The following is an 11,869-nucleotide window of genomic DNA, read 5'->3' on the forward strand; positions in this document are numbered from 1 at the left end:
GAAGAAGATCTCAGAAGATGGAAAGATCTCCCATGCTCATGGATTGGCAGGATTAATATAATAAAAATGGCCATCTTGCCAAAAGCAATCTACAGATTCAATGCAATCCCCATTAAAATCCCAACTCAATTCTTCACAGAGTTAGAAAAGGAAATTCTCAAATTCATATGGAATAACAAAAAACCCAGGATAGCGAAAACTATTCTCAACAATAAAAGAACTTCTGGAGGAATCACCATCCCTGACCTCAAGCTGTACTACAGAGCAATAGTGATAAAAACTACCTGGTATTGGTACAGAGACAGGCAGGAAGATCAATGGAATAGAATTGAAGACCCAGAAATGAACCCACACTCCTATGGTCACTTGATCTTTGACAAAGGAGCTAAAACTGTCCAGTGGAAAAAGGACAGCATTTTCAACAAATGGTGCTGGTTCAACTGGAGGACAACATGTAGAAGAATGAAAATTGATCCATTCTTATCTCCTTGTACAAAGCTCAAGTCTAAGTGGATAAAGGACCTCCACATAAAACCAGATACACTGAAACTAATAGAAGAGAAGGTGGGGAAGACCCTCGAATACTTGGGCACAGGGGAAAAGTTCCTGAACAGAACACCAATGGCATATGCTCTAAGATCAAGAATTGACAAACGGGACTTCATAAAATTGCAAAATTTCTGTAAGGCAAAGGACATTGTCAATAGGACAAAACGACAACCAACAAATTGGGAAAAGATCTTTACCAATCCTTCATCTGATAGAGGGCTAATATCCAATATATACAAAGAACTCAAGAAATTGGACTCCAGACAACCAAATTACCCTATTAAAAAATGGGGCATAGAGCTTAACAAAGAATTTTCAACGGAAGAGCTTGAATGACCAAGAAGCACCTAAAGAAATGTTCAGTATCCTTAGTCGTCAGGGAAATGCAAATCTAAACAACCCTGAGATTCCATCTCACACCAGTCAGAATGGCTAAGATTAAAAACTCAGGTGATAGTAGATGCTGGCAAGGGTGTGGAGAAAGAGGAACACTCCTCCATTGTTGGTGGGACTGCAAGATGGTGCAACCACTTTGGAAATCAGTCTGGCGGTTCCTCAGAAAATTGGACATACCATTACCTGAGGATCCAGCTATACCACTTCTAGGCATATACCCAGAAGATGCTGGAACATATAACAAGGACATATGCTCAACTATGTTCATAGCAGCCTTATTTATAATAGCCAGGAGCTGGAAAGAACCCAGATGTCCTTCAACTGAGGAATGGATTCAAAAAATATGGTATATTTACACAATGGAGTATTGCTCAGCTATTAAAAACAATGAATTCGAGAGTTTCCTAAGTAAATGGATGGAACTAGAAATTATTATCCTGAGTGAGGTAAGCCAATCACAAAAGAACACACATGGTATTCACTCACTGATTATTGGATATTAGCCCAGAACCTTGAAATGCCCAAGATGCAATTCACAGGCCACATGAAGCTCATGAAGAAGGAAGACCAAGTGGGGGTGATTCGGTCCTTCTTAGAAGGAGCAACAAAATACTCAAGGGAGCAAATATGGAGACAAAGTGAGGGACAGAAACTGAAGGAGGGGCCGTTTGAAGACCATTCCACCTGAGTATCCATCCCATGTGCAGTCACCAAAGGTAGATGCTGATGTGGAAGTCAGGAAGTGCATGCTGATAAGAGCCTGATACAGATGTCTCCTCAGAGGTCTGCAAGAGTCTGACATATTCAGAGGTAGATGCTCACAACTAGCCATTGAACTGATAACGGGGTTCCCAATGGAAGAGATAGAGTGAATACCATTGGAGCTGAAAGGGTTTGTGGGCCAATGAGGAGAGCAACAATACCAACCAACCACAGCTCCCAGGGTCTAAACCACCAGCCTGGGAGAACTTAGGGAGGGATCCATGGCTTCAGCTGAATATGTAAGAGTGCAGGGCCCTGCTGGGCATAGGTGGAAGATGAGATCCTTGACCTCATGAAGGCTGGACGCTCCAGGGGGTGGGAATTTTGAGGGTGGGGAAGTGGGAGTGGGGGGGTAGGCAGGGGTTACATCCACAGAGAAGAAGGAGGAGGGGTAAGGGGATAGGGGGTTCCTGGGTGGGTGGGGGATGGGGTAAGGGGACAACATATGAAATGTAAATAAAACATCCAATAAAAAGAAAAAGGTTTACCACATTCCTTTTATTCATAGTGTTCTCTTCAGCGTGTATCCTTTGATGTGCTAGAAGATGACTCCTTTGTGCAAAGGCTTTACGGCATTAGTTACATTCAGAGGATTTCTCTCCAGTACAGGTTCTTTTATGTATTATAAGATGATTGGGACATAGAAGAGCTTCAGAACATTGATGATATTCACAGAGTTTCTCTCCAGTATATAGTCCTTTATATATTTGGAGAACACTGCATTGTGAAAAAGGTTTAAAACCACATTGCTCACATTCAAAAATTGCTTTCTTGTATGTGTCTTTTTTATGATTGTAGTGATGACTGTCTTGTGAAAAAGCCTTACCAGACTATATACACTCAAAGGGTTTTGCTCAAATACATGTTCTTTTATGTGTATTAAGACTACTTATTTGTGAAAAACTTTTACCAGATTGGTTACATTAATACGCATTAATAGGGTTTCTCCCTTATATGTGTTCTTTTATGACCTTGAAGAACAGTGCTATGTGCAAAGGCTTTACCACATTGGTTACATTCATAAGGATTCACCCATGTAAAAAAAGACACACTCAAGAGAATGTCTATGAATGTAATCTATGGGATAAAGCCTTTGTATATTACAATCTTCTTAAAGTGCATAAAAGAAGACATGCCGTTGAGAATGAAAGCAATGTGATAAAGCCTTCAGATTTCAGTCATATTTAAAGGCACAAAAGAAACCATAATGTAGAGAAATCCTGTAAGTGTATCTAATACGATAAAAACCTAAGCACACTTCTATAGTCTTCATCATTATGAAACAATCCATACTGCATGGAAATTTATGAATACATTTAATATTGTGAAGCCTTTTCAATTTTCCCAAGTTTTCATCAGCATGAAATAGAAACCCTATATGCATTCAATATGGGGAAGACTTTGTATATTTTTATAGATTTCATCATCATGAAAGTACTCATAATGGAGAGAAAGTCTATGAGTATAAACAATGTGGTAGAGCCTTTCTGGTATGGGGTCCTCTCAGATCGAACACCACTCAATTTCAGGTAATGCAAGTGACAGGATTTCATGGTAATACACCTGCTGCTAGATCATGACATAATCTGAACATAATGTGTGATTTGTAACACACACATTTCCCCAAGTGAGCCAGAATGTTATAGAGCTGCCATCCTGCAGTCCAAACATTAATACACAATTATTAATGTCTGAAAGAACTAGAGGAACAACAGCAGAGAAGAGACTGAGCAAAAGGAGTTCCAATGACCTGACCAAATTGAGATCCATCTCACTGGGTGGCCCCAACATCTGACACTATTACTGATGCTATAGTCTGCTTACAAACAGAACTGTCATAACTGACTTCCAAGAGGCCTACTAAACAGGTTAAAGAGTCAAATGCAGATATTTACATCCAATTAATGGACAGAAACTGGTGACCCATGAGATTGAATAGGGAAAAGCTAGAAGAAGTTGAGGAGGGCAACTATATAGGAAGTCAAGCCGTCTGAACTAGCCTGTACCCCTGGGATCTCTCAGACACTGAGCCACCAACCAGGTAGCATAAACCACCTGAAACACAGCAGAGGACTACTGGGTCTGGATTCAATCAGAGAAGATACAAGTGACCCTCCAGAAACTTACGGCCCCGGGAGTGGGGAGGACTAGTGGGGTGGGGGTTGTGCATAGGGACATCTTGGAGACTGTGGAAGGAGTAAGATGAGGAAGAGTTGGAAGATGGATAAGAAGGGGTATAAAAAAAACCTACGTGCATGGTATGTACTCACTAATAAGTGGATATTAGCCAAAAATTAAAATTAAAAAATTAAAAAAAAGTACAGAACATTTAGGATACAATCCACAAAACTCAAGAAGATTAACAAGCAGAAGGGCCCAAATGAGGATGCCTCAGTACCACTTAGGACAGAAAAGAAAGCAGTCACAGGAGGAAGGGGTGAGGGAGGGACCTGGGTGGAAGAGAGCACAGGGAGGGGAAAACACATGATCAAGCACTGGGGGCAAGAGTCAGGAGTGAAGCTCTGAGTGCCAGCAGAAAGAATGGAAACAGGCAACCTCAGGTGGTGGCAGAGGTGGGCGCCTCCAGAACATACCATAGACCCAGGAGGTGAAAGAATCTTAAGACTCAAAAGGAAGGACCTTAGATGAAATGCCCAAGAGTGGGTAGAGAGAACTTGTAGAACCCACCTCCGGTAGAAAGACATGGTAACAAGTGGAGGTATGGGGTTGCCATCCCACAGTCAAAAACTCTGACTCAGAATTGTCCCTGTTTAAAGGACCTACAGGGACAAAAATGGAGAATAGACTCAGAGAAAAGAGGTTCAGTGACAGGCCCAAATTGGGATCCATCTCAAGGGGAGGTTCCAAGGCCTGACACTATTACTGAGGCTATGGTGTACTTACAAACAGGAGCCAAGCATGGCTGTCCTCGGAGAGGCCCAACAACCAACAGACTGAGACATAAGCAGATACTTATACACAACCAATGGACAGAAGCCAGGACCCACTGTGGTTGAATTGGGGAAAGGCTGGAAGAAGCTGAGGAGGGAAACCCCATAGGAATACCAGAAGTCTCAACAAACTTGAACACCCGAGATCTCTCAGATACTGAGTTACCAACCAGACAGCAGACACTAACTGGTCCATGGCTCTGACACAAACACAGCAGAGGGTTACCTGGTCTGGCATCAATGAAAGAAGATGCACCAAACCCTTGAGAGACCTGAGGACCTAGGGAATGGGGAGAATGACAACATCCTCTTGGAGACAGTGGGGAGGAATGGGATGAGGAACTGTCAGAGGGCAGACCAGGAGGAGACTAATAACTGGACTATGAAGAAAGATTAAAGATAATAAAAAGATAAAAAAAGAAAATATGGAGGTAAATAGAAATATAGAAGGGTGGTTAATTGACAAGAGTAGAAAAGCACACTGAAAAGCAAGGATGTGGACAGCAGACTGCACTAAGAGACAGGAAGAGCACAGGCATTTCAATGTACTGAAAAGTTAGTAAGAACCCAATCATATGACAAAGGACAAAGACAAACATAAAATGAGAATTAAGATGTTTGGGCTATAATTCTAGAATCCCTGTGAAAAACCAGGTCATCTGCAATCATATTACTTGATTGTTGACAGGCAAAAATGTCTAGTGAAGAAACAAATGAAACACATCTCACCTTGGGAATGTGGTATCCTCTGAACTCCATATCCTGTGTTGTTTTACGAGGCAAAGGAATAGGAATAAGATCAATGTATCTCTGAATCTCATGCAGCACAGCATCTGTGTAGGGCATGTGGCTCCTGTCCTGCATGCAGGGGCTCCGGTGGCTGCCAATCACACGTGCAATTTCTTCCTGAATTTTAGCTTCCAGTTCGGATATCATAGTTTTAGATAGGATTTTATTTTATATGATTATTGATCATTTTATATTGTAGTATAAAGAGTTAGAAAAACCAAATTCCTTAATTTTCATAACAGGAAAAAACTAATCACAGAGAATATGATTCTATATATGTGTCTCAACTGAAGGCAATGTTTAAAACTCCTAGAGATTATAAATACTTTCAGCAAAGTGGTAAGATATAATGTTAACATATAGAATCAATATCTTTACCATATACCAATAACAATCACACTGAAAAATAAATTCCTAAAGTAAACACATCTGCAGCAGCATCATGCAGTAAAATAAAACATGCAATGGGGTGGGAAAGAACACATATTCACTAAATGATATTGACAAAACTGAATATCCATATGCTGAAGAATGAAATTATATCCATGTCTTTCACTCTATACAATAATCAATTCAAAGCTACTAAATAATTACAGTCTAAAATGCTGATGCTTCTAGGGAAAACCTAGGATTGAAAGGTGTACAACTTGTACTGCTCAAGGGCACGCTACAAGTAGATGAAGGGAGGAACTTTTCAAATGAAAACCCTATAATAGGGCACTGGACCCAAGAGTCCACAGAGAGAACCAAATGAAATAAAAAGTATCTACATAAGAAAAGAAACCAACAGCAAAGTTAAAATATGGAGTATAATCTTTGCCAGATATCTTTAATACAGCGGACTTATAATCAGAACTTAAAAAATAGGAAAAATTAAACACACACACAAAATTCTGCCAGTCTGCAAGTGGACAGCTGAAATGAACATAAAGTTCTCAGGAGAAGAAACATAACTGGATAAGAAGTATTTTTATAGTGTTCAGCATCCCTAATCATCATGAAAATGTAAATTAAAACTACCTTTCCGGCCATTGTGGAAATCAGTGTGGAGACTCTCAAAAAGCGAAAAATAAGATTACTAATGACTCAAATATACCACTCTTTAGTACTTTGCCAGAAGAGTGTATTTTTCCCCAATCTGCTTTTATATCATTTTAATTTCATGCAAGTATTAAGGTTAGTTCTACGTTGAGAAACTAGCAATACAATAGATGCAAATAGTCAAGGAACAAGCAAGACAATAAACACAAATAGTCAAAGAACAAGCAAGGCAATAAACAAAGTTCTGTGAACACTCCTGTGATCTCTGTTACTAAGGGCTTATCAGGATGACCAAAATATCTGAGCCTACTTCCCTGTCCTAGACCAAAGTCATTTTCATGCCTGAAGTCTACTTCTTTGTTCTAGCCTAAGATTTAGATTCCTGCCTGAAATTACTTACAAAGAAACCTGCTTCTCCCTGTTCTTTGTTTTTCTATTCAAATATTTAGGAAATTGAATAAGCCTAGATGTCCACTAATTAATGAATAGATAATTAGAATATTGTACAGTTTATACAATGGTATTTTATTTGGCTGTGGGTGAAATGAAATTATAAAATCTGAAGGTAAGTAGATAGAACTAGGAAATCTTATACTGAATGGGAGAATATGGGCCTAGAAAGGCAAATGCCATATGTTTTCTTATAACATAAAATGATTAGATTTAAGTCACCCTTCTTAGGAGAGCATTCATGTCTGGCACTGTGGAGCTGGTAAAATGCCTACTGTTGAGAATATTACAGGGCCTCTAGGAAAAGTTACTCATTTGTTTTGCTAAAGTAATGTGACATGCTCATCTAATTTCCTTCTAAATATTTTTATTATATCCATAGGTTGTTGTTACTTCAAACTTGGTCAGAAAGGATTCTTGTTGTAGTGGAACATTATTTAAGAGAGGACTCAGAGAAAATAAGTGATATTTAAATATTATACTATAAACTAGACATCTATATCAGCCCTTCTAAGGCTGAGACTGCATCTGAGAGAAGGGTACAGAATGAATATTTCACAGGAGAAAGGGCTATAGTAGTGCGGAAAGCTGTCTACCAATCATGACATAGCCATTGCACTCTTGAACTTTCAGAAGCTATTATTAGTCACAAAACATGTCTAGTAGACGGCTTCTATTAACTTTTCCTCATTGAACAGGGAGGGGCTCATGAAGCCCAAAACTTTTCTGAATATCTGTAGGGAATTAATAGCTGTCATGATGCAGAAAAAAAAATTGTTAAGTAATATGGTCACTGGTAAATTGCTGATGATCCCGTAAATAACCCCTCGACAAAGATCAGGTAAATAAACCTAATTAAACTATTGCTTTACCGAACAAGGAAAACAGACATAAATGTAAATATGGGATGATTGAGAAGAGGAAGAGAATTATGGAGAGATAAAGAAAGAAAGAGAAAGTTATGGGGTGTAATCAAAATAATTGTGTATGTATGAAAATGTTATAATGAAACATCACTGTCTATAGCTAATATATGCTAACAAAAGTTTAAATGATAAATACTTTCTGGATAAGAAATAAGTATTTATTAAGATATAGAAAAAATATGAGAGGAGGGCTCATTCTATTAGAACCCTAACCAATCTGCTGTGTTTGTCACAACCCAAATCAAGAATTCTGCAGAGAAAATAATGGCCACTGACCTTTATAATGACCACTGCGCTTTCATTGCCTGCTGTGGATTAAATACTTCATTCTTTCTTTATTGTGATCTAGATTTAATTGCTTTTATATATTTAGAGTTAAGTACAATAATCCTGCAAATGTTGCTAGTACAACATCTAATTAAAGAAAGTAGATACTAGTGCTGTCAGTCCATTTCTACCTAGACATCCATCTGCCTATCTCTGATCATACCTGTGACCTCTGGGTGCTTCATCAGAAGAAAAAGCCCATATTTCATTGTGGTGCTTGTCGTCTCTGTTCCCGCATGAAAAAGATCAGATATGGTGGCAATCATGTTATCCATGCTATATTCAGGCTTTTTATTGTGTTTTTCCTAAAAATTATAAGTGAGGGGAATTAATTTTCTTGCTTTGCTCTGCCTTGAAGGCTTTAAGGTAACAAAATCATTCAATATGGCAGAAACATTTTGTAGATAAACTAGTTATTAGGAAGTGATCTAGCTGAAGACAAAAGTGGATTTATGGAACTCTTAAGATTCCTGCACACGGCTAAAACATAATCAAAGTTCCAATGTTTCATGGTATTTTTTTGTGTGTGTTGTTGTTCCTCACTTCTAACCCAATGGAGAAAATAAGTTCTTCTGTGATCTATATCATATGTAATCTATATCAAGACACAAATGCTATCAGTTCTACCACCTGTTAAATCTTTATGACATTTATAGTCTCTAAACACATACAAACTTTATTGGTATTTTTAAAGTCTTCAGTCTTTACAACCACCACCATAATTAAAATTAATGTCACCTTCTCAAAGTTAGCTCTTTTGAAAACTACAATTGTCATCCTCTAACTTATCCTCCTGTTAATCTAAACTGGAATTCCCTCAAAACCTAGCTCAACTATGAAGACTTCCTAGAGTTTCTTTAAAGAAAAGTCCTGTGTTCTATAAATCACTACACCTGATATTCATGAAAGGTCTTTTACCTATAATGACATCTTCTCATCACTCTTAAATGGATGTGTATGTGTATTTATTTGGCTCAAATTATAGAACTAACCTAGAACATGGTAAGTATAGTCTTTCTAATTCTAAAAAACTGAAAATCTTAATGATCCCTAAATATTCTATATAATTTGTCTACAAAACTGGTTCCAAAACAGTGAATATGTCACTAGAAGGAACATGAGTTTGAACATCCCACTTTCACTAAGAAAATGAAAGCTGAGTCAGAACACCCACAAATATGAAGTAGCAAGTCAGGGTCACTTGTACCTTTTCCATTTTAATCAGGAAATAATCAATAAAGTCCTGAGGGTTACTGAGGTTCAGAGATTCTTGATGCCTTTTTATTTCCTTCAAAATGAACACTTTTATTTCAGTCAAAATTTTAAAGTATTCATTATGGCTTCCTGGGAGACAGTATAAGACAGGGTAGGCACTGCACAGCTAGAAGAGAAAACATAAATTAATTAAACAGCAAACCTTCCAGACCATAGATTGCCTGTCTAACTTCATACACCACTTCATAATAGGTGAATTACACATGCCTCCTGTGCTCCTATATGCCTGGCATTTGGTGGAACAGGCATAGCATGGAACAAAGGACCATAGCTGTCACATGTACAGCTTGTGCAGTGAATGTGAATTCAATTCCTGACATTGGATCTCCAAAGGAATGTGTGTGCTGATCTCACTGTCCCAGTTGTCCTACTAAGAACACTGAGATGCAGAACAACTAGTCAAAAATTCTAGGATAACACATTAGTGATAGCAAAGGTAGAAGCAGTCTGTATCCCAGTTTACCCAGTGAATATTTCACCAGTCTCCAGAAAAATGGCAATACTGATAGACATGCCTAAATCTGTCATTTTTTATTTGAAATTAGTTTCAAGTAGGAATACTCAATAATATTATTGTAAATAACAATAAAATGTTAATTACAGCCATTTGATCAAACAAGAAAGTAGGCCTGAGCTGCTTTGGATGATATGCTTCATGTGGCTGGGTTACAGCTTCTTGCTCCAATACAAAAGGGAATAAACTACTTGCTCTCCATTGTCTTTATTTTGTAGAACACATTTTGCCCTTATAACCTATAGAACCATGCATTGTTCAGGATCATATAGCATATGTTAGAAACATTTTCTGACTATAAAGATAGTTTGAATGGTTTTAGGTTCCTCTTGCTTACAAAATTTCTAGGTCATTTTTTGCTGCTTTTCTTTTTCTTTTTTTATTAGTTTATTCTTTTATTAAATATTCCATTCATTTACATCTCGAATGATATCCTACTTTCACATTACCCCTCCACTAACCCCTAGTCCTACATCCTTCCTCCCTGCTCCCCTTTGCCTTTATGAGGGTGTTCCCCCACCCCACTCTCTCCCACCCTATCCCTCCAGCATCCCCCTACACTGTGGCATCAAATCTCCCCAGGACCAAGGGCCTCCCCTCTCATTGCTATCAGGCAAGACCATCCTCTGCTACATATGTTTCTGGAGCCATGGATCCTTCCAGGTACACTCCTTGATTGATGGTCTAGTCTCTGGGAGAACTAGATGGTCAGACCATTCAAACCATCTTACTATACTTTTAGTTGAAGTTTTCTTTGTTGTTTTGTTGTTTGCTTGTTTGAAAAATGTTGTTTGTTATAGGGTATCACTATATAGCCCAGGTGAGACTCAATCTTACTATGTAGCCAAGGCTATATTATTAAACCCATCAATTCATTTGCCTCTGAAAAAAATGTAAACTAGTATTTGACCTAGAGAGATGATTCAGGGGTTCAGAACTTGTGTTGCTCTTGCAGAAGTCCCAAATTCAGCTCACAAAACTCATGTCACATAGCTCATAACCACCAGTGACTTTACTTACAGAGAATCCACCTTCTCATGGACTCAGTGGCCACCTGCATTCATATATGCACATACTCACAAACACAAGCTTACCCATAATTAAACATAAAAGGAAATCTTAAATAAAACATTAATATTAAGCGGGATCACATCTGTAATTTCAGCTACTCAGGAGGCTGAATCACAAATATCCTGAATTCAAGACTAGGGTCGGCTATATAGTAAAACTTATAGAGAATGGTAATACAAACAAATTTTGAAAGTTACACAGCATACCAATATGTCATTAATCTCCCACTGACTGTGTTATGGGAGCCAATGTAGAACTAATGAGGAAATACATGTAGCTAAATTACATATCAGATGAAAACCTAGTTATGTTCAAGTATATTCTGTAGGGTTACTGGGGTCCCACATCCGCTCTGCCACAGGGATCAGGTAGCTCAGGGAGAGGGGACACGGAAGTTTTTCTGTGCTTACCCCATGCTGTCACCTGATGGATGTTGGGCTATGGGGAAGCCTCAGGACACAGCTCTAGGGTGGGGAAGCACAGTCTGAGGTCCTGGGGACAGCCAGAGCTGGCCCAGGGTTCACAGGGCCTTCAAGGAGGTGGGGGCCTTCTGGTTCTCAGGCTCTTGGGCACCCAGGTGCCGTTAGGAGCCTCAGAAGAGCTGAGAATGGAGTGGGGGCCTGAGGGTTGGATCTAGCCCAGGGCCAAGGGGGAAAAGAGGGGAACTCCAGCTGGATCCCACCGGAGGAAAGTCCTTGGCTTGGTCAGCAGGTGCCTGGCTTGGCTTGGTGTTCATGGCTGGAAGCACAGAGAGGCCTTGTACAGGAGATTAGATGCCAGCTCTATAAGTGAAGACCTTCTCTATGGCTCCCCACAGC

General features: G+C 39.0%; 1 protein-coding gene across 1 annotated transcript in view; it reads right to left on the bottom strand.

The window, feature by feature from the left end:
• The window catches only part of LOC114633061 (cytochrome P450 2C70-like), a 42,213-nt gene that overhangs the window by 15,026 nt on the left and 15,318 nt on the right, over nucleotides 1-11,869 (bottom strand). The window contains exons 4-6 of the mRNA XM_028781683.1: nucleotides 9,399-9,572; nucleotides 8,355-8,496; nucleotides 5,388-5,575 (exon numbers count right to left, since the gene is read on the bottom strand). Coding sequence (XP_028637516.1) covers nucleotides 5,388-5,575; nucleotides 8,355-8,496; nucleotides 9,399-9,572 — 504 coding nt within the window. The remainder of the gene's footprint in view (nucleotides 1-5,387; nucleotides 5,576-8,354; nucleotides 8,497-9,398; nucleotides 9,573-11,869) is intronic.

This window comes from Grammomys surdaster, unplaced genomic scaffold (genome assembly GCF_004785775.1).
Source record: "Grammomys surdaster isolate TR1022 unplaced genomic scaffold, NIH_TR_1.0 513, whole genome shotgun sequence".
NCBI classification, from domain to species: Eukaryota; Metazoa; Chordata; class Mammalia; order Rodentia; family Muridae; genus Grammomys; species Grammomys surdaster.